The sequence below is a fragment of the Macrobrachium nipponense genome, chromosome 42, assembly GCF_015104395.2.
Source record: "Macrobrachium nipponense isolate FS-2020 chromosome 42, ASM1510439v2, whole genome shotgun sequence".
Classification (NCBI taxonomy): domain Eukaryota; kingdom Metazoa; phylum Arthropoda; class Malacostraca; order Decapoda; family Palaemonidae; genus Macrobrachium; species Macrobrachium nipponense.
Window position 1 is genome coordinate 2,818,817 of NC_061103.1, and position 23,986 is coordinate 2,842,802.

General features: G+C 35.8%; 2 protein-coding genes across 8 annotated transcripts in view; one reads left to right on the top strand and one right to left on the bottom strand.

Moving 5' to 3' along the window:
* Nucleotides 1-13,329, top strand: part of LOC135212932 (protein Star-like) — a 48,385-nt gene extending 35,056 nt beyond the window's left edge. For 2 of the 6 annotated variants that reach the window (XM_064246672.1, XM_064246677.1), the window contains exons 2-8: nucleotides 3,478-3,581; nucleotides 3,983-4,047; nucleotides 4,276-4,431; nucleotides 4,628-4,833; nucleotides 6,373-6,517; nucleotides 6,749-7,007; nucleotides 7,733-13,329. In XM_064246672.1, the coding sequence (XP_064102742.1) occupies nucleotides 3,478-3,581; nucleotides 3,983-4,047; nucleotides 4,276-4,431; nucleotides 4,628-4,833; nucleotides 6,373-6,517; nucleotides 6,749-6,946 (874 nt within the window). In that variant the 3' untranslated portion in view covers nucleotides 6,947-7,007; nucleotides 7,733-13,329. Of the gene's footprint in view, nucleotides 1-3,477; nucleotides 3,582-3,982; nucleotides 4,048-4,275; nucleotides 4,432-4,627; nucleotides 4,834-6,372; nucleotides 6,518-6,748; nucleotides 7,008-7,732 lie in introns of those variants that run through there. The other 4 variants (XM_064246673.1, XM_064246675.1, XM_064246676.1 and 1 more) reach the window with 4 other exon arrangements.
* The window catches only part of LOC135212931 (uncharacterized), a 98,955-nt gene that overhangs the window by 20,621 nt on the left and 54,348 nt on the right, over nucleotides 1-23,986 (bottom strand). The window contains exons 3-10 of one of the 2 annotated variants that reach the window (XM_064246670.1): nucleotides 18,092-18,372; nucleotides 17,522-17,788; nucleotides 16,308-17,225; nucleotides 16,000-16,196; nucleotides 15,311-15,517; nucleotides 13,823-14,048; nucleotides 11,953-12,133; nucleotides 9,262-9,688 (exon numbers count right to left, since the gene is read on the bottom strand). In XM_064246670.1, the coding sequence (XP_064102740.1) occupies nucleotides 9,576-9,688; nucleotides 11,953-12,133; nucleotides 13,823-14,048; nucleotides 15,311-15,517; nucleotides 16,000-16,196; nucleotides 16,308-17,225; nucleotides 17,522-17,788; nucleotides 18,092-18,372 (2,390 nt within the window). In that variant the 3' untranslated portion in view covers nucleotides 9,262-9,575. Of the gene's footprint in view, nucleotides 1-9,261; nucleotides 9,689-11,952; nucleotides 12,134-13,822; nucleotides 14,049-15,310; nucleotides 15,518-15,999; nucleotides 16,197-16,307; nucleotides 17,226-17,521; nucleotides 17,789-18,091; nucleotides 18,373-23,986 lie in introns of those variants that run through there. The other variant, XM_064246671.1, reaches the window with a different exon arrangement.

The window sequence follows — 23,986 nt, forward strand, 5'->3', positions numbered from 1 at the left end:
AGAAAATTTAGTCAAAATTAGGTCTGTCTGTTTACTTAGCATTACTATTTGGGATTACGTAGTTTACTTTAATTTTACTTTAACCGAGTCGAAAGTTAATTGAATTCTGGGACCAAACTGAACTGCCCTGGGAATTTTATGGCCTTGGTAAGTGTTGCCAAACCCGCGGTTTACCCGCCCAATTGGGCTACTTTTGAACACCTTGCCGCGGGTTATGAAAGGGTACCGCTACTTGCCTGAAATTGGGCTACTCTGGAAGAAATAAACCGCGGCGCCAATAAATTGTTTAAATGGTCTTTACAAATGCAATTTCTTTTATAATAATTTCAAAGTGGAAATGTAGATCGATTATTCTATTTCAAATTTCAATAGTTCACAGACAGTTTAAACCATAATGATGAAAAATTGTAAGTTGGTATACCAGACAGGCTGACGCCTGACTGACGCCTTATAGAGTAGACTATATGGCGTTTGCCAGTTAAGACTTTAAGACTTCACTGTTTTCACTAGTTAGACATCAGCTTTATCTTTACCACTCAGTGAGAAGGTTGACTTAGTTCAAAATGCCAAAGAAGTGCAACTGGAGTGTATATAAAAAGACATTATAACCCAAAATGGGAGAGCGAGGAACTTTTGAAAGATTGGATTAGAAGTGTTCCTGGAGATGAAACAAAAGCTAAGTGTCGGTTTTGTAACACGGTTATAAGAGCCCATCATTCAGATTTAATCAAGCATTCTAATACTGGCACACATAAAGCATATATAAAAGCAAGAGAAAGTAATGTTAAGAGATTTTTTGCTAGTACATCTTCTCAGCAAATCAAGCAAACAGATCACAATAAAAAAAAGTTACAGATTTGAAACTTTCACTATGCATTGCTTGTCATACATCAATCAATTCTATTGATCATATTGGTGAAGTAATGAAGGATTGTGCAAAAGGCTGTACTTGTAATAAAAACACTTTTCTATATTTTTACACTGCAGGTAAATCTTGGGGACTGGGGTGAAACAGTCCATAAAGATCCTGTTGAATTCTGGGGTAAGGTGTTGGAGAATGAAGATGCAGGCGGAGAACGGGCATTTAAAAATGTGGCCAAATTTGCCTTGAAGATATTATGTCTTCCTATCAGCAATGCTGATGTAGAAAGAGTTTTTAGCCAGGTCAATTTAATCAAAACGGACCTCAGGAACAGAATGGGACATGACCTCCTAACGGCAATTTTGTATATAAGAAGTGCCATGCATACTCAAGAGGGGGAGGACAAAAAATGCCAATGTCCAAATTTTGAGCCAAATGAAACTATGATTAAAGCACTACAATCTAGTTAATTTTATGATCATGTTGAATGAACAACAAATCTCTTTATTTCTTTTTATTTTGCTCATTTTAATTTTGTTAAATGTCATTCAACTAGTATTTAATTTTGCAAAAAATATACGGCTTTATTTTCTGTATTTTTGAATAAAAATTATATAAATTTTTCGTTATTATACTCTTCTACAAAAGCTTAGTTGATTGATTTCGATCCACGCCCCCCTAATTTATTTCTATAGAATATCATATCAATAGTTTTTAGTACCAATTTAATGATGGCTAAGTTACTATAATTGGGCTACTTTTGAAGCAACTGCCGCGACTTTTGAGGCTTTGCACCGCGGTTTGGATGTCAAGTTATTTGGCAACCCGCCGCCCCCCGGGCCCCGGCCCGGCCCGCCTTGGTTTAATTTATTCATAGTCCTTAATTGATTAATTGCATTTACCTAAATTACTCTTACTTGAATTTAACTAGCCTACTTAAACTTACAAAGCAATTATTAATCCTTTGGATTTTCTGGCACAAGTCTGAAAACACGTTATGCGCACGGAAGAATTGTGTGCTTAACAGCCCGTTTTATACAATTTACTATATTACTAGAGAACACTCAGTGGAAGGAATTACCCTCGTAATTTTGTAGAGAATATTTCTTCAATCTTCCCACCGAGTGAAACAAATTCCCATAGAAGACACTTCTTCTGACACGATCCAATACGATCAACTTATCTACCGAAGACGGAGAGGTTGGAACCCGGCGGTTTTGACTTAAGCAATTTGGAATAAAGCAAGATTTCCATTATTGCGTTTCCCAGATTAATAGTATGTAGCCTAGGGGTTTTGGTCTTCTAGCCTACCGATTATGCGTAGGCTAGCTTATTATGGAAGATGCTTTGAAGAAGACAGACAGCTTTCACAGAGGCAAGGAGATGTTGGTGTTTCAAAATGATACTGTCAAGATTAAGGAACTCAGCAGTGACTTTTAAACAGGGTTTTGAGGAAGGTACTAGCTAGAGGTAAGAACGCTGACCGCTGACCATTTTGTGGACAGCAGTTTTAACAAATACATCACCAGGAAGGGCATATCAAGATAGGCTACTCAAGGACTTAACCGGTTGAAACGAATGAGGGAAGCAGGGCCGACTGTCTGACTTTTCAAGTGTTCGTTCAGATATAGCCTACTACAGTATAATTCCTTGAACACAGAGTCATCTCTAAAAGGTTAGCAATGGATGAAATAAAGCTAATGGAAATCCATTGTGCATCACAACCAAAGGCCAAGACAAGTGAAATCATTCCTGGGACCGACAGGCCACTACAGGAATTTTGTGAACAACTACGCAGATCGTACTGCACCTTTGAGTGACGGGCTTTGACCAACCTATAGAAGAAGGAACAACTTAACATAGCGTAGTGGAGGGAACCCCAACAGAAGGCATTTGATGGAGTATCAAACTTTAGAATATATAGTGATACTACGATTAGCAGACTTCAACGAGATTTTCTCAAAAGTTGTGTTATCAGGTTTGCCAAGTTGACCTAAAGACAGACAGTTCAAGCATTTGTAGACTACCCATATCCTGTTGGCATGTCAAATTTGATCATAGTCAATTGGCTGGAATGTCTGGAAGCAATCGTATATTTAGCTGCCCTTGGTTAGTGTAGCTAGGGAGAACAAGGCAGAAGGTAAGGCAAGTCTCATATCCAGTCTTCAGACAGATAAGAAGACTAAAGTTGCTTCCAGTTTAACAAAATTTTAGTGTTTCACTTCAAGAGAGGAACTGTTTTGATGGACCACTTTACACAATTACAATCAGCCAGAAGTCATTGCTATCTATATGTTATTATTAAGTGCTGTAAATAAACATTGTAATTTTATTTGTATGTTTGTATAAAGCCATTCACCAATGCCCTTGATAAACCATACTTTACACCATTGTGTTACACAAGCTTAATTTGGAATGCAGTATAGTAGTGTGTGTGGAATGTGTTGCAATTATCAGTTCTTAGTTTTGAGCCTGAAGACAGACAGTTCAAGCTTTTGTAGAATAACACATACCCTGTTGGCATGTCGAATTCGATTTAAGTCCTAGTTATTGCAGGAGCTAAAGCGGACTCTGCTATGAACTGCTTTTCATATAATTTTGTTTTCACTTTACAGAGAGATGCACATACTGGGACTTCGTAGGAATGTCATCTTCTTGTTAGTCATGAGTATCCTGTTGAATTTCTATTTTGTATCAAAATATGCCACAATAAAAGCAGGTGAGTCATAACCACAACTATTTTTGTTCTATACATAAAAGATATACATAGTTAACTTTGCCATCACCCACCGTAGCATTGCACTTTACTTAACTGTTACATTAGGCGCATGACAAAGATAACTGGACTTGTAAGACACAAGAACCAGAATGCTTGATCATGAAATAACTAGGATGGTTTTGAATGCCCATAGACCTTATAACTTTACATTTAAAGTAGAACTATTTTATGAACGTGTCAATAGGTGAATTTTTTTTATTTGTAATAATGACAATTTTTTTTTCTCAAAATTCCAATGCCCATGCACTCATTGTTTTGCCTTTGATTAATTTGATTTTATTCTTATTTCTTTGATTAGTTACCCATGCTGCTTGACTCACCTCTGCTTAAATTTGTTTCAGATGGGAATTCTATCAAAGATACTGACACACTGCGCAACTGCTTTATTCCAGAATATCACTTAGAGGTAAAGTTATTTGCTCCATAATTTTCCCACTAACCATTATCATTTAAGATTGTGTTAAAGTATATACCTACTTAAAAGTGTTGTATCTGCGTAAAAATTGAAAATTCTTGATATTACAAAGTAGAAATGGAAATTGCTGTAAATATTTGAAGCTTTTACTAAGGAAATTAGCATAGGCATGCACACTCAAGGCAGCTGCTGTAAATGATGTGATTGTTTTAATTGTAGGGAGCAGCTCAGGATGACCCTAGACTTATAGGCTATATTCGCAGAGAACTACTGGAACCACCTTCACCACATCCGTATAACATTTATCATCCTGAGATGGTTCATTATTCACAGTACAACCAGTCCGAGTTTGCTAACAAAACACTTAATGGAATGGTGAGTAAATTTACTTTCCCTTCCTTTTGAATAATTACTTGTGTTACTTATTGTTATCGCAATTTTGCATTGACTTATTGTTTGTACATTCTAAATTAAGAATCTTAGCAGATTGCAGGTGAAAGTGCTCCCTCATTAGAACTCTTTACACGTTAAAAGTATATATGATGTTATAATTCCATCAACTTTAATGCAGGAAGATGGATTTTACATTGAAGCTGGTGCATCAGAAGGTGAATTTTTAAGCAACACCTTATTCTTTGAGAGAAGACTAGGATGGAGGGGACTGCTGATAGAACCACTGCCAGAAATTTACAAGTTGCTTCAGAGGAAAAACAGGAAGGCCTATATTATCAATACTGCTCTTTCAACTACCCCTCATGCTTCTTATGTTACTTTTGAGTGAGTATTTCTTCACAAGTAAATAGTCTAGCCAATGGCTGCAGTATTTATAGTAAAATATTCCTTACAACTGTTCACCTACACAAACTAACCCTTTATTTAACAGTGTCTGTTAAGGAATGGACTGGGCAGCTTTTTGACTTAGCTTGTATTACGGAAGTTGCTGATCAGTAACATGAATGTTACTAAGACCGGTCAAGTTTAGTCATTGTAGGTACACACTGTTAATCTAACATATTAATTCAGTTTTTATGCAAGCCTGTCATGAAATTGACCAGTTTCCAATAAAAGGTAATCACATCATTTTTTATTCAAGTTTAAATTCAAACTTGTATAGAAATAACTATGAGGGAACAGAATCCAGTAAATAAATATTATTATATTTATTATTGTATTATCCCCTTTTCCTTTTGTGTAGTTTTTTTTTAATCACTTTTCTCATTCTCATGGACTCCTGTTTTCATTTTATGTGAATACGGGTATTCTGTTCTGTTCATAAGTGACTAGTTTTTTCAGCTGGTTTCTTTGACTCATTTTATTTTTCCTGCTGGTCCTGAAGCATTTCCATTTTTATCTTCCTAAAGGTTCTCTTAACCTCTTGAAATTTCCTATTACCCTCGACATATTGGTCTGTCTGTCAACATAATGCTTTAGCAATATGAACTAACTATTTGTGGCTGCTTTGGGAGCAAGCGGCCATGACGATATAAGGGTAGCTCAGTGTAACAGCAAATTTTTACTACAGTATAGTTGGGCTTTTTGAACAAAGTTGGGGTGTTTTGACTCTTAAAATCAAAACATACCTACCACATGGAGGGACTTTCAGATTTCTGTTAGGCCTGCAGATTTGTTATGCTGTTAGTCTGAAAAGTATATTCTTATCCACTGTACATATTCTATTCATTCTTATGCCGCAAAAGGAAATTTTTTTGTGATTTAACTTTTTTAAACCAATTTTACATTTCATAACATATAAATCTTGATTTACATTGAAACATCTGACTCTCAACCTCACAAGTTTGACTAGACCAGCAGCATGAAGAGAAGCCAGTTTAGCCAGTGAGTAGATTTGCCCCTGCCAGCCCAGTGTTAATATTGCCTGGTAATTTTTTTATGATATCTTGTAGCATATGCAGTGCAATGCTTGAATTATTATTGGTTGCTATATGGTGCACTTAAAGTGCTATGACAAATAGGCTTGTGATCTTGGATTATTGTATGCACAGTTCGAGAATTTTCATAAAACACAAAACATTATCCAAAAATCTTCTCAATTTCCAAGTGAGAAGATTCTTTGTCATTTAAAAGTAAGGTTAATTTGCCCTACTTTATTGTCTTTAGTGGTGATATAAAAGGCAATTATATTCTGTATGTATGGCAGCTGTTCAGAAAGTTTGTGAAAAAAAAAAAAAAAAAAAAGATTGCTTTAATGAAAAGAAAGGAGATGGATCTCCAAAGTAACTTGCCTTTGCTTCTGACCTTAGTTTTTTCTTATGCTAAGGCTTTCAGTATTGAGCACTAAAACTTTCCACTTTGCAGGCCTGCAGTTGGCTTGGGAACAAGTAGCCACCTGAGTGACAAAGGCATCATTTTAAAGGGCATTCCCCTGTACTCTATTCTTCGAGCCTTGAATGTCGAAGTTGTTGACTTCATGTCTTTGGATATTGAGTCGTTTGAGGTTAAAGTTAGTATTTTTGTCAGTGCAGTGAATTACTCAACCATGAAAATAAAGGCCAAGATACTAAATGTCACAAGTACAGAATAGCAGTGTAGATATTATATAAGATTTTGATGTGAAATGCATTGCCAAAATTATAATTAATGAAGACAAGTTTCACACTGTAAGGCAATGACTCATAAGTGCTAAACTTAACTCTAAATTGTAATATATTATAGTGTCTTATTTTTCTTACAGATACTAAAGACAATTCCCTGGGACAAAGTGACCTTTCGATTAATGTGTATCGAAGTTTCTCACATCCCGGAAGGGATCGATTATTTAACAGAATATCTTACGGACAAGGGATACAAATTTCTGGGTTTAGGATCTGCTGATGCCTGGTATGGTTGGCCTGATTTGCTCCCAAGAAACACGTTCCTGGCTCCAACATGAATAGTTCTAATCAACAAGAAAAAACGTCAAGTCTGGTACACAAAGGCTTCATCCATTTAACGTAAGTAACACTCATCAATAATACATGTACCTTGATCATATTGATTAGGCAAAAGACTATGGTGTATTAAATATCAAAACATTAGCTATGATTCATGGCGTACAGTTTTTTTTTTCACTAGTTTTGTAGAATGCAGTAAAGATTTGAGTGTCTTGAATTATTAGAGTCATGGTCTTATTTAGAAACTCACAGATACTTGGGTGTCAAGCATTCTATTATCAGGTTAGGTTACGACCAAATGGGCATTCAGAAAACTAAAGGCAGTGACAGGTTATTTTTAAATAAATCAAGTTTTTATAACCAATTTTCAACATATTCGTCAATCACTTGATGAGTGCCACCTCCGTCCTTAATTTTTGTTGTTTCACATTCTTTGTATGCAAATAGTGACAAAAGCTAATACTAATTCCTGCCGATAGTTCCATGCACACAAATGCTGTTCGTCTTTCTATAAGAAGTATAGATTTCACTTGACACCTGTCAACACCACATGCTGACCCAGTGAAATGTAACAGATGTCAAACACCCATGACAGTACAGCATTTGCTTGTTGAGTGCCCAAATTGGGCCCAGCAAAGATCTATTTATCTGCGGAGTTCGGAAATGAAAAATATCCTTGCGGAAAGCAGGGATTTTTCAATTATAAAAATCATAAATTTTTTAAATAAGAGGCGGGTTTCCTCAAATAAAGTCTAATTTTTTTTTTTTTTTTTTTTTTTTCTCAGGATTGATCCCTGAGAACCAGCCCGAGAAGAGTCTACTTGAGACTCAGAGGTCTGGAAAAACTAACACCTATTAATAATAATAACTTGACACCTGTCAAAACATCCACAGCCATATTTCTGTGCATCCTTCGTTGACCTTGTCAATTTTCACTTGCCCTTCTGTTCCACTCTTCCAACCCTGAAACATTTCAAAAACCTCTTCCTCTTATGCCATTGCTAATGCTACAAAATTTGCATACAGTAGCTCCCAATGTCTTTTCTTCTGCACTCTCTAACATCCTTCACTAATGTGACAAACAGAATGTAGGTTTGGGTCCTTAATGAACACCAGTTCTTTTCTGAAACTTTTAATATGCCTGCCACTGCATTTATTCTAGATCTTGTGCTGCAATAACTATCCTAATTATCCTTTCACTAGTACCTTGTCAACTTTACGTCTCACTGTTTCTTACATCACTTTCTCCAATGTCACAGTATACTCCAGCAATCTTGCTGTGTAATTTTCACATTGAAGATTTACCCCAGAATTTTTGTATGTACAGTAACATAATTTGCAAAATTAACATGTTTTCATTACTAGCCAATGAGATATGTAATGGTGTGAATCATTACTGTTCATTGCAGCCTGTTTACAGAGATTATACATGCCCCAAGACATGCCTTTAGAAAGTTTTTTTTTTTTTTTATCATGAAAATAAAGTATGGAATACAAAAAAGAATATCAATAAATATTTTATTTAACATATGCAGTTTGTAATTTTAGGACGGAACTAGTTACAGAAATAACTTATCACAGCAACTGCAAACAAATGACTTATAAATTACAGCCACTTGATATTTTGCTTTGTTTTTTGTAACATGAAATTGTACTGAACTTACCAGATTGTGCACATAAAAGGTTAATTTAATTTACAAGTTATGATTTAGAAACATTTTCGTTGTATTGTGCATGACATTTACAATAGCCTTTATTTGAATTATCCAGTAATTAACATGAACAAAATTCTTTTCAGTGCACAACATTGAGAAGGTTAGTACAAGAAAAATGACTAGAACATTTCAGATTATTCACAGTAAGTAGAGAAAGTGAAAAGTTTACAGAATTATAAATATTCGCTTCTATTTTCATTTTAAGTACATACATACATGTCTAATTTCATGTTTTGTCAAGTACAAAAATGCGCTTTGTCCAAAGTAGTAATAGGCCAGTGTGTTATGAAAATCAACTAAGTTTAAAGGAATTTTTCTGTCAAGACAAAGGACTGGATAGTTTCATGATAGTTGTGTACAAAATGACCCAACTAGTTTGCGTATACCGAAATTCGCAACAATTTACATGTTACCATTATAGGAATAGATTGGACGGATCGTTGCACGTTTACAGAAAACTGAAAAACTAAACCTGTTAAAAGCCAACACTTTATGTAATGTGTACAGATTGTCGTAACTAGCATTGGCATTTTCATCTTAAAAAAAGTTTCATTTCTTGCTTTTACATATTGGAGATATACGTGATATCAAAAGATATATTTTAGATCATAAACTTTTTTTTTTATTTCACAAGCTCATTAACAACTATTCACATACATGAACAGATTATAGATACAGCTTCACAGTTTACCACAAAAGAGAAATGGATGGTGTTCACTCGAGGTTTACAAAATTCTTCACAAAATTAAGTTTAATATTTTCAGTTAAATATTACTTAACCTTTTCAAGTGTCCAAAAGGAAAGATTGTCAAGTGATGGACAGAAGACCAATGAAATATTTCAAAATTAAATTATTCTTTACTCCAGAGGTATCAAGTTTTAACGGTTTGGCTTCACCTCCTATCTACTGCGTCTATAGTATAGGATCCATTCCATTCCACTCAATCGTTGCCCCATGCCACTTAGTGCGGATGCATAGCTCTAAAGGGGGTACTACATTTGTGTCAGCTTCTACTTTCTCCAAATCTGGAAAATAAAAGTCTTTGTTACTATGTACGAAACATTTGTTGATCCAAGATCTTTATTAGGAATAGTGTACAAAATAATAAACTTTAAAAATTTAAACTTTTGAAAAGTTCACTTTTCCTCAGTTATGGTATTTGACAGATGCACAGTATTCAGTTCAAAGATTCTCTAATCCACTATGAAGTTTCTTTCAGAACTCCATTGGTTTTGAGGGATGCTGTGGCCAGACTTTTTGGTGTGGATAAACCTTGTTTCTAAGGGCGAGAGGAAGCCAGTTTTCTCCAAACCCAGACCAGCAGCCCAACCTCAACTCTCACAGTCCATTCCGAGCCACATCCTGGAAAGGAGAATTAAGAGGCTGGCATTCCTCCTCCTCCTCAGCTGCCATAAGCAGGGGGACTCCCATCACTTCACTGGGGCAATGTAGCAGAGACACGAAGCAGAGCCCTTGGTAGTTTCAATCCTTCAGGCCAGCTACTGTATTTCCTTGAAGGACCCAAAAGGTGACTCCACCCAACACAGTTGCACCAAACAGTGCTGCTAATGACCGAGATTGTTCATATGGTAGCCCACCAGGAAGGTCTTAATAGCATGCCCAGATGCTTCATCTACTGCTTGGGAATGAGAATGGACTTGAACCAGTTGATCTTGTGTCCCAGATGGAGACCAAAAACCAGCAGACAATCCCTGTCACCTTGGAGGAACCCAGAAATAAACATTGTCCAAGTACTGAAGAACACAACTACCCTTCAAATATGCCCAAGCTAAGATTTACAGGTAACATCCAAGCCAAGTTAACACCTGAGAAAAGGTCACTAGTCCAAAGCACAGGCCCTTGAGTTGGGTAGAAAGGGTACTTGAAGGTATACATCTGCAGGTCTTATCACAAAAGCCTTGCCTTAACCTCTCTAATGGCATCTCGCACTATATGCAGGGTTTCCATAATGCAACAAATAATTGTTTAACATAGAGGTCAATAGCAGCTTTCCAAACCTCAGTTGCCTTCTCTGAGGAAAAGGTAGCTGTAAAACCTGGAGAATAACAAACTAAGCTTCAATAGCTCTTTTCTTCATCATTGTTTCTATCTTCACCAAAACCTGAGATTTCCTGGAGAAAAAGTTTGAGACAGTATTGGTGTCATAGAACTAGGTAGATGAACATTCTTGAAGAAAGCTTGGATCTATCTCATGAATGATGTGACCCAAAGGTCCATTCCCTGTTGCTGTTACTTTGGCGTAACAGGCAACATCCTACTAGCGACGGTGGAGGATGGGAGTCGCCACTCAACAATCCCACCCTTTTTACCATCTCCCCTCCTGTATTGGCCAGAGAATGGGGGGCACAAAAGAACTGAGAAGGCTCCCCTTTTTTCTAAGAAGAGAAAGGCAATTAAAGCCTCCATTTTGGGCTTTTGAAGTGCAGGCTGTTTGGGACACCACACTATCAAGGGTTTCACTAAATGTGAAACTTCAGCATCAGGTGTCTTCACCCTTTGCATGGAAGGGTCTGAACAACACAGCATGGTTGAAGGTGGGGTCCCAGGAATCCTGGAGATAAGTATAGAGGCAACCCCAAAAACCAACTGTTTTGAAGCAAGGCACTACTTTCATGGCAAAACTGCCTAGAAAACAAGGAGTGCATCATTATCTGTCCCAAATAAAACCACTAGACACTAGGAAAAGCAAAATAAATGCATACAAAGGAGGTGAAAGGGAAATAATGATAGCAAGCTACTTATCAAGTGAATTGACAAGATTCTATGACTATTCCATCTTATGCTGAAGGATTTAAATGGTAACAATTGTATACCCACTGGAACAAAGTATTTTAAAAGTTATAAGCCACTGATCTCTGACTAGCTCTCTAATTAGCATAATCTCATTACCTCCAACTGTGCTGCTTGTTATGCATCCAAATATGTTACTGTCTGTGCTTTTGGTTATCTAGATTTATTACATTTATTACAACAGTGTATCAAAGAATTAACTAAAAACTGATTACTCTTATAGAAACAATTGCACTGGCATTTCATTATCTTCACTAACGCTAATACATATCTGACACAAGTTCAAGAACTGAGTATTCGTTTTGCCACAAGATGTTATTGATGCTGTATGACTGTAATGTTACTCTGAGGAGTTGAAAAAAAACCTTATTGATGGAAGACCTTAAAAACTGACAAGAACTTTCGTAATGTCTACTGTATTCACTAGCACAAAAAATGAGCAGAACGAAGCTGCTGTATATATAAGAAATTTTCTTACCTAGAGTAAGACGAATTTCATCTTCTTGTAGTGCTAAACCATCATAATAGTATAAGTCAAAACTGGCAATGGAGGGCATGTCAGAAGTTACAAGTGTATCCCGACTGAAGATGACACTGAAGTGGCTTTCACAACATATAACCCAGACTGGATACAGGGGACTCTTCAGATATGAGCCAACCTGTCGAAATAAAATTTCACCTTAAACTACAGAATAAATACTATTCAGACTATTGAAGATTAACATAAGATAGCAGAAATCACTGCTGAACAGACCAAAATTTAGTGATGCATGTCATGTATATGATCTATTGATCCAATTGTACCATTATATTCAATGTGTATGTACCTTTTTCTTCAGTTTCTTTGTTCTGTTTTGCATACAAATATATATTTACACTGTTTTGCATACATATATGTACATATTTACAACAATATATTTACAATATCCAAAGATTCCGGTTACTTTGTCTAAAAGTATAAACACACCTTAAGAAAAAAAATTCTGAATTTTACAGGTAAATACCCTGATATTTACTTTATCCTCATGTAAAATCTATCACAGTAATGCAAAATAAGCATTAATTTTAGCTCTCAAAGCTTTCCTAGGAATGTGTGAATGTTTCTAACTTACGCAATAGTGTATATGTATGCTTAACTGTAATATTTTTTATTTGTTTGTATTCTTTGCCTATCAACTTTTCCCACTAATTCTTGCTACTTTTCCAGATTTGTGGAATGAATGTTGTGCTCTCCATTTCACCAAAGGCAAAAACCATTGGCTTTGATTCATCATTGCAGCCCAAGAACAAGTAATGAGAAATAATGGCCTGGAAGAATGCACTCTCTCCATAAAGGTTTGGTTCGTAAGTCCTTATGGAAAAAGGACAGAATTATTGGGATTATTCTTGAAAGTCTAGCTTTTCATGTTATCTATGTTAATGGTTAGCCGACTGTAGTGAAAAGGGAGTTAGGGAATTCATTTTTGACTAATTTGTGATTATTAAAAGTAGACCATAACATCCTTAAAGGTAGACAACTTTATTCATTGTGTTATTTTATGAAATGGGAATCCTAATGTGTTTGCCTATAATAAATCTAACTTTAAAATTGCCATATTAAATTGGAAGACATTAAATTATTGAGTGAAATCTAATTGAAAGTGGAAATTGTTTCATTATTTTTTTTACTTGGAACTGTAAAGGTTATAGGTTAGTCTTAAGTACATGTGTATATAAAAAAGGAATGATTTAAAGTATGAGGTGTATTTATATTCTTGCCCCAAGAGAATGTATAAATAAAAAGGAATGATTTAAAGTATGAGGTGTATATATTCTTGTCCCAAGAGAATGTGTAAATAAAAAGGAATGATTTAAAGTATGAGGTGTATTTATATTCTTGCCCCAAGAGAATGTGTAAATAAAAAGGAATGATTTAAAGTATGAGGTGTATTTATATTCTTGCCCAAGAGAACGTAAAACCACCACAGCACAACTATAAAAAAAAAAAATAAGATTTACTGAACGGATTTGAGGCATAATTGAAAGCTTTCATTATTATAACATTTTGAACTTGATGACGGGGAAAAAGTGGGAGATTACAAGACTTAACTAATACATTTTTATACCTACCCAATTGCATGATTAAAATAAAAATAACAGTTTATGCTTGAATGTGGAGAAGACAATATTTCCATAACAATTTTCTTGACTGAAAAATGCTTTGAATGAAATCAAAGTGATCTTGACACAAATGCACAGCATAAAGTTATAGTATTGGTCTTAGGAATTTTTGTGGGTAAATACCAAGAAGAGAATAAACTTGAAAAACATACGAAAAAGGTAAATACTGATAAATTTCTCCTCCTCACCTTATAGCAATCATAATGTTCAAACAATGAGAGAAATCCAATCTCAGATCTGTGCTGAATTCCGTGTAGAACAACCCTCTCTTCTGGATCACTCCCTAAAATTTGTTCTCCATTGAATGTGTTGGTGGTTGCATGTCCAGTAATTAGAAGGTTGACTATTTCTTGCGAAGAGTACCCATGAACATTTACCAGATGGCCACCCCCAGCATCCATATCTGTTTTGACACTGACAATGGTAAATAACTATTAGTAAATTATGTTAAACATTAACTCAAACCAGTGGAAGAGGTAGCAGCACCTCCGATTAATAGAAACTTTGGAGGTCTAACCTTTCTGATAAGCAACAGTGTATTAAAAGTACTAACATTGACCATTATATTATCGTCAGCACTTGAATATTTTTTACATAATAGTTTACAGCAACTCCACATGATTCCTAACCTAAACCAACCTGCACTTGACACTAGACATTTAATTTAACATCCAAAATGGTAGCATGAGAAAGAATAATCATATAGTAACTGTAAGTACAGAAGTCTGCTAGGTTAAGATGTTACAATGACCTAACATAACATGATTCAGCAGCAACAAATGCAGAATTCTCAGAGTAAAGTTCAAATTATGAGACCAACAGTAATTTTTTCTGTAAACACCAGTTCTTTACAGTAAATTCCAGTGTGTGTGTGTGTATGTTACTTGCTGCGTCTTATTTGTGCTGAATTTATGTTTAACAACACAAAAACGTTTCCTGTGCCCATGCTGCTTAACCATAAAGCTACTATTCCACTGGAAATATAATGGTGAAAGGATTGCTTCCGTAACTTTCTTGAAGCTTGAGATGGACTACAGTATTGTGACACAATCATTCTCAATAAATCACATTAGGCAGGTATACAGTACATATGTAATTTTCTGTTTTAGTTTTCTTCATATTCCATATAACATATAAATTTATCAAAAAGGCAGTAAACATGCTTACCTACTGAACAGCCCATTATAGATGTATGTATTAGCACTATACGGGTTTATAGGGTGTCTACGTTCATTTTTAAAAGGCTCACTAGACTTGGGCTCTTTTTCGACTTTTGTGTCTTGGTACCAACACATGACAGCCAGGTATTACTGTACATACTTTCTAAAATGCTCATGCAGCAGAGCATTACCAATGAAATTAATTTATCGAAGAGTCTTAACTCTCTGGTTAACTTTAATAAGAGCAGTAGTAATATCAATCTATAATTACTGCAACAAAATTTATACACATATTTCTCAAAACATATGTTCTTATTACATGTCAAGATGAAAAACCTTTGTCCTAAATGTCTATGTGGTCTATGAGAAGTATTTCTATCAAATAAACCATGAACTTAGCAAACATTCATAATTGCCTATCAGCATGATAGTGTTTAAAAATCAAAATTAAAAAACTAAATTTCAAAGTAAAAGAAGAGACCATAATATACTACTATAAACAGTTGAACAACTCACTTTTCAACTCCACGACTCAACAAGGCCGACAGGAGCAGGACAACACATCCAGCACTACTTTCATTGGTGAAAGCAGGGAGGTGATTGGTAACAGCATCATACAACTGGTGCTGTTCAACATACTCGTGGATGGTGAGGGTTTCCGTTAAACCGTCACGGCTATATCTGCCAACACCCTCCTCGGTAAAGTGAGGGAATGATCCAGGACTGCGGAACAAGACTTGACTTAATCACAAGAAGGAAACACGAGGAAAAAATTTAAATATTTACCAAATAAGGTAAAGTGACAACATTCAGTCTTAAAAATACTAAATGCACATATTAACACTAGTATAGTTCAATACCGTAACAACACTGCTGTTTGAGTACTAAATGCACCTATTTAGTAAAAGTATACAGTAACTGTAAGTTGTAACAGCACAGTATCATTTGAAAAACATGCAAAAGAGTTATGACTAGAACTAACTTAAATTTCATATAAATTTCTATTACTGTGGGATGTAATAAAACTTATTTTCCAAAATTAAAAAAATATAACAACAAAGGCTTTTGAATTCCTTATTGGAAATGGGGGTGGGTGCAAACCTTAATCATTTTACTTAAATAAGATGTTTACAGTCAACAACTCTTTTCAGTACCTACAATGTCCCACAAGTTATTTTTTGTTATACTATGTATACTGTACTTACAGTGCAAGTATAGCTTTCTGATCTTGTCCAGCCTTCCACAGTATTTCCGTTATTGAAGTCGCCAAGGCCCATGACCATTCACGTTGCGATGGCCGTAAGGGACTGATGGGACTTGTATTGGGGGATATGGCACTTCCAAATATCAAATTTTTCATCATATAAGCCTGAACACAAGCTAGAACGCCACATGGACCACCCTGTGGATAAAATGTTTTTCAAAACATCTCCAGACAAATCTTATGCAATAACGTTTAATTTAACCAAGTAATATTTCAGAATAAATACTGCACTTATCCTAAAATCTTTACCTTCTTTTGAATAAGCCCATATGAGAGATTAGAATTTGGATTCTGTTTGAAGTTTTGTATCTTCCATTCATTTGGCAATGACTGAGCAGGACTACCCATCAACAGTGTTTTCAAATCACTCGCTTCCTCAAAAGTTATTGGCCTTCCTGGTGATTCGTTTATATGTTTTGGCCCCAATACCAGACCTGCAACCTTATTATCAAGCTCATCAATGTCTTTCAACACCATTTCTCCCTCATCATCACTTAGCTGATTTTTTGAAGTGCGATGGGATCGTTTCCTGCGTGGCTTTTGACTGGATTTGTTGACCTCTTTGGCGTTGTCAAGTTTACCATCTTCACTTGATTTTTTACCCTTTCTCTTTTTGTTTTTTCGTTTGTTGGTGCCACCTGCATTGTTCATGTAAGCATTAGGATCCATGAAACCCTGAAGATTCAAGATTTGGATGTCTTCATGAGAATTGGGGATAAACTTTTGAGGAATTCTGGTTTTCCGCTCTAAACTACCTTCCTCACTTTCATCTTTGAACACTATATATTCATCTGGAGAGCTGTTGGCAGCACTCATCCGCGAGCTACTGGCCGAGTCAAAGTTCCCGTAGAGTCCATCTCTGAGGCTTAGTTTTGAACCCCTGAGACTTTGCCTCCTCATGGATTGTGCCATAATATCCCCTTGCCTTTCTGAATCTGTGAAATAGTCTCCAGGGGCCCTGTAATTCACCCCCTGCAACCCATCCAGTATGTTCCGTCTTGTTGTCAAACTTCCAAGTACATCTCTGTCCTCCAGTCCTCCCCTAGAAGGAGGTGGAAATATTCCAGTTTCATCCTCTTCTGGAATTTCATGGTTGCCGTGGATTGATTCGCTTCGGAGCCTTGACATCTGTAATCTGCGGGTCGCACTTCTTGAATTTGAATCCTCCTGCCAAACAATACAAGTTAGTTACTACTTACTGAAGCCTAAATTCACTTGAGCCATAAAAAATTTACATAAATCTACGGGCAATTTTAAGAAATTAAGAAAACTGGATCAGTGGGATATAACTGGCTGAAATTTCCTTTTCCAAGCACTATACAGTACTATTAAATAAGCCCATGAAGATAAAAATGCCTAATCTAATAAAAACAGGTTATTAAACTTTTTAAATGAGCACATTGTAGAAGAGTATCCAAGCAAATCTCCTTATAGTGTACAAATGAAAAACTTCCATAATCTACCTCTTTACTCATAACAGGTGCCATCATTCCTCGCACACTTCTGGCACCTCGAAGCTGATCCCTTTGTGCTGCCATTGTGGCTATGTCAATGTCAGCATCCATGTCAAAAACACTGCTTGCTTTCTTCCCCTGCATACCAAAAGGTACAGAGCCATTGTGAATGCTGCCATTCGTTTGAGTATGACCATTCAAAAGTCCTCCAGACATGCCATTGGGAATGTGGCCATTTGCATGTGCCCTGAGGGGAGTTTGCAGGCCATTTTTCATCTGACAAAAAAAAAAAATTTGGTTATGCATTTCTGAAATTTAAAAAGCCTTCAAAAGAAGCAGACTGCATAAAAGCATGAAAGGTACATTCTGCAAATGATTAATAATCCAGTTATGAACAATTTTCAGTGGAGGATATACATGAACAAGCATTATAGTATTATGAGATCTGAAAGAGGAACAATAATTATTTCACGTTACTAAGGCTGTTTTCATTGTCTAGTGGGCTTGAGATATGTCTGATGCCAGGCCCTCTCTAGGTATGGTCATGCCTTCAGCTACACATACACTGAATAAACTCACATCGCTGCCATTAACGTGCGGACGGAAGCTATCCAACGAGTCGAATATAGAACCTCCATTGAAGCTCGGCACCTGGGGGCTTATTTTCATCACAGGTGGGGACTTGACGACCCCCTTGTCTCCCCCGACGCCCCCGCCATCTCCGAGCAGTTCTCCATTCTTCGAGAGCCAAAGGACGTGACGGGGTGAAAGAACGGCGCTGCCTCTCCCGGATTCTTGGGTGCTGGGGCGGGATAGGGTGTCGACCCCTAGACGGGAGGGTCTCCCAGACACCGGTTCCTCTGTAAAGGGAAAAGTTAAGAATTAGAGGAAATATGTTGATTGGTTTGTTTGTATGGTGTTTTTACGTTGCATGGAACCAGTGCTTATTCAGCAACGGGACCAACGGCTTTACGTGACTTCCAAACCACATCAGGAGTGAACTTCCATTACCAGATATACACATCTCTCACACCTCAATGGAATGCCCGAGAATCGAACTCGCAGTCAGCGAGGTTGCAGGCCAAGGCCACACCGATCACGCCACTGCGGTGCTTAAATATGTTGATAATGAAAGGACTATGGTTTAAGTCTGAGAAGGATAGAAAAGCTCTGTTTATAGTATTAAAACTGAAGAGGGTCTGCCTATGATCTAGGCGACTTTGAGGTGAGTGTTTAAATAATGATAATGAGATGGATATTTACGTGCATTATAAACTGTTTAAATGCACTTCATTTTGACTGATCATTCTTTCAGTGCTTCATCTCTCTCTACGTGAATCCAAGTGATTTTCAGTATTATGGAACCCTCGTCTTGGTTATACTAATAGTTCATGCTGTGTTAAGTACTAGGCCTAACTGCTGACTTAACAAAAATAACACTCAAAACAGCAACAACATTAATGGTAATCATTGTAATCACTCTACTATGAATCTAATCTATAGAGTAGTAACAAGGATAGAATTAAAACAAACATTCGAGCATTCTTTTGACTAGGGCATCACCAAAAACTCCCGTGTCCTTGAGAATATTCTTATGCAGTATAACAAATTTGTCATTCTACCATGTAATGTTCCAGGGAAAGTTTGTGCAGCTAATAAATAATGCATTTAGAAATCAAGCACATTGGAACACGCATATGAACTCGCACTTAAAACATATATGGCACGAAAGAATTGAAGACACTAAAAGGGAATAGTTTCACACGTCAAAACACCGGACCTCAAATTATTACGTATCACATCGGAAGCATACAACCAACGACGAGAACAATGATTAGATTAATGAAATTACATTAAACGCTGCCAAGACACACGAGAACCATCCCATCCGTACAGTGGTTGTAAGGAGACTGACTGACGTTGACACTTGACACTTGACAGTCCGAAACTATTTGAAGCTGATATAAGCAGTGACTACGAAAAGTTGACACTAGCCATTTGAAATCGGGACTCTTTTATTTATTTATTTAAAGATATTCTAAAAGATTCAAGTCAATTCCTTCACACAACTCTTCCAATACAGGTATAGCATTTTTTTTTTTAGTGATTTCTTATGTACTTCAAATATGTCAGCATTGAAGATGCGACTTGTAAGTGTGGCTATAGCGAATATATATATATATATATATATATATATATATATATATATATATATATATATATATATGAGTCATATCACATTACCGTGATTCATATACCTACTATCACATTAAGCTACAAATGTCCTTTAAATTATCCAATTCGCCTCTAAACCGCCTCGGCAATTAATATATTTTCATATATGTTAAACATATCAATTCCAAGGTAGAGCGAATTAGATATTAAAGGACATTTGTAGCTGAATACATTTATATATATATATATATATATATATATATATATATTATATATATATACGTATATTTATATATATATGTGTATGTGTGTGTGTGTGTACAATTTTAGCTCAGTTTTAGCGAACGAGCCTATCGATTGACGTGACCTTGAACGCGGTTCCTCTCTTGTCCTCCGGAACGTGAAGAGAGAGAGAGAGAGAGAGAGAGAGAGAGAGAGAGAGAGATTATTTATAAACGGTTCCACCCGAGTGAAATTCAGGTTGCCTCGTCAACACTCTCCCAAATATACTGACGGTATATACGTTTCGACTGATTACAGATCAGTCGCTTTTGATACATTTTATATAATTTTTTTTCCAATCTCAGTTGTAACCCACAACAGTCGAGGCATATCAAGGTACTGAGGTCACTACGCAAGACAACAGAGAGAGAGAGAGAGAGAGAGAGAGAGAGAGAGAGAGAGAGAGAGAGAGAGTTATATACCTCCCTTTCTTGGCGTGATTGTCACCTATAATGCACTAATCTCTGCCCCGTGGTTGATTGAAAAAAAAAAATAAAAAAAAGGCCACCACACGTATGGCAACGCTTCGTTCACCCATCATCATCGACTTCTGTTTCAGTAGTATCACCTTTTTCTGATTATTTTTTTTAATTTAATTTTATATTATAGGTTTCGTTATTTTATTCACATATCTACATAAAAAAACTTCCAATTTACATATATTTTTTTCCGTATTTTAATTTTTCATTGGTGCGACTGTAAATATTGCAGCCGTTTTGTGACAAATTAGAATCATTCGTTGTTTTGATTCTATTTCTTTACGGTATTAATTTGAAAATAGCTAAAGTGATATTATTTCTGAATCCCCTCATTCTCAGCTCAGTTCCTAGTCGGGGTCGCCGTTTCGAGAGGTTAGTTAATATCATATAGGGATGGTTAGACATTACAATACTTCTTGATAAACTACTGAAATTTTATAATTATAATAATAATAAGTCAAAGAAACTTCGAATAGCCCAGCAATACCTGGCAATTACAATGCACTCAATACATCGACCTGGAAAGTAATGTTATTGATTGCACTAATGCAGGGTGTTCATTGCACCGCACCGCTGGTTGCAACAATGCGATGCAATAAAGGCGTACTTGGTTCTAAGTCGAAGGAACTAAACGGTTACTTTTCAGAAAGGAAAAGTGTTCAAGAATATTCTTTTTAACTTATAAGTAAATTTAGGATCTGTACCTTGAATAGGTTTATATCAAGATGTATAGGCTACGGTGTATATATATATATATATATATATATATATATATATATATATATATGTATATAGCGTTCTGAAGTATGGCGGTTACTAGTAACTCGAAAATAGAAGACTTGTAAGGAGGAATAGTACATCTCAGGTGGTCCTTAAAATACTTTTTTTACAACGTTTCAAAACACAAAGGTTTCATTTTCGAGCTGTAAAGACATAAAACAATAAAATTAATATTAAAGGCGCTAAATTACAAATAAAAGGCATAATACATTATAAAAGACAAGATAAAAAAAAATTAAAACTAGTTAGCAGAACCAACCATCAAGAGAGAAAGGGAGGACAGAAGTCAGAAGGAACAAACCAGAAATGACCGGCGGCAAACAGCTCACGTTAGGTAAAGAGTTGTCGAGGAAGACTGCGTGTTCAATTGAGGAACAAGCTGTTTAATAAACAAGGATTCCAGAATTGTCAGTAGTTTGCCATTCGGTGCCCGTCCCAATATTTCAAAATCTTTGTATTGTATATTCAGCTTGCATTTATTAGCGTGTTGTCTGATATTAGAAAATTCTGGATTAGCAAGTTTGTTACCAGTTCTATAGCTAACGCCCTTATGGCAATCAATTCTGACCCTCAGTAACCTCTGTGTGGATCCCACGTAGGTCTCCAGATTACATCTAGGGCAATTAAACTTGTACACAACACATGAGGTCATCAAAGGGTCAAGTTTATCCTTGAATTTAAACAAACTACCTAAACTGAGTGGGTTTGTTGGGATGATATTAAATCTAATAGCTGGTATATAATCAAATATGAGTTTTCTTAGTGCATCGTAGAAATTTTTGTCATGGATTAAAGGTACATTTGCATAAAATGGAAGCTTAGGCACAGTAGGTAAGGAGACTTTTGGGATAAAAACGTTATTAAGAAGTTTACGAACATACCCCGTGAAAAAAAGTGTAGTGGGAAAATAATTGTTGGTAAAATATTGACGTAAAAAGTTGATTTCTTCGTGAAAAAATTCCCAACTAGATGTCAATGAGAAGGCACGATGAAGTAATGTGGATAAAGAATTTATTTAAAACCATAAAAACAGTGACTATAAAAATTTGAACCTAATCCTGTAAAAGTTCCCTTCCTGTAAACTGAAGTATTAAAATGATCATATTGTCGTAAGACTAAAACATCTAAGAATGGTAGTTTATTATCACTTTCGCACTCCATAGTAAATTTTATATTTGGGTGTGCCGTATTAATGAAATGAAGAAACCTTTCAGCATCGTACTTGGATTTAAAAAGCGCGAAGGTATCGTCAACGTACCTTTTGTAGAATAGCGGATGGTAACTCAAAGGACAGGTGTCTAAAAAATGCTCCTCCAGGGAGCACATAAAAATGCCTGCAAATATGGGCCCTAATGGAGAACCCATAGCCATACCATCGATTTGAGTGTAACAATTATTATTAAAAATGAAGGCAGTGTCCTGCACTGCCAGTTTGCAATAGTTTCTTAAAATCAGATTTATTAAAATTATAAAAAAGGGAGTCAGTTTCAGGAAAGAGTTTATTAATAATAATTTCAATAGTCTCATTCACAGGTACATTGGTAAACAGAGACTCAACGTCATAACTGACCATAAAGAGGTCTGAGTCCTGGCTAAGTATGGCTTCTTTGAAGTTTAAGGAATTTTTGATGTTATATTCATTTTCTGTCAGTGGGGAAAGCAAGGGAACAAGGAACTTAGCTAACCTGTAATTCGGGGTATCATATGACGCTAGTATAGGTCTGATGGGAAGGCCTTCTTTGTGTGTTTTAGGAAGTCCATACATAATGCCATAGGTATAACCGGTACTATAGAGAGAATGGTACTTTTTCTTCAGATATAATATTTTTATCTTTAAGACACTTTAAAAATCTATTGATCCGATCTTCAATTCTAAAAATGGTTGCAAAGTCTGGCTTACCTAGGAGTTTGAATTTCGTGTTGTCATTTAGAATGCTTTCGACCTTATTAACATAATCAGATTTATTCATTAACACAACACCCTTGCTGTGTACAAGTTTAATTGCCCTAGATGTAATCTGGGGACCTACGTGGGATCCACACAGAGGTTACTGAGGGTCAGAATTGATTGCCATAAGGGCGTTAGCTATAGAACTGGTAACAAACTTGCTAATCCAGAATTTTCTAATATCAGACACGCTAATAAATGCAAGCTGAATATACAATACAAAGATTTTGAAATATTGGGACGGGCACCGAATGGCAAACTACTGACAATTCTGGAATCCTTGTTTATTAAACAGCTTGTTCCTCAATTGAACACGCAGTCTTCCTCGACAACTCTTTACCTAACGTGAGCTGTTGCCGGTCATTTCTGGTTTGTTCCTTCTGACTTCTGTCCTCCATTTCTCTCTTGATTGTTGGTTCTGCTAACTAGTTTTAATTTTTTTTTATCTTGTCTTTTATAATGTATTATGCCTTTTATTTGTAATTTAGCGCTTTTAATATTAATTTTTTATTGTTTTATGTCTTTACAGCTTGAAAATGAAACCTTTGTGTTTTGAAACGTTGTAAAAAAAGTATTTTTAAGGACCACCTGAGATGTACTTCCTCCTACAAGTCATATATATATATATATATATATATATATATATATAATATATATATATTATCATATTATATATAACTTGAGTGACAACTATATACATAACTATATTATATATAACTTAAGAAAATAACTGGGCTTTAATTGAACAACAAAGGAAAAACATGAAGTTAAGTTATAGGTTGTTTTAATGAAATTTTTTATCCTCAACTT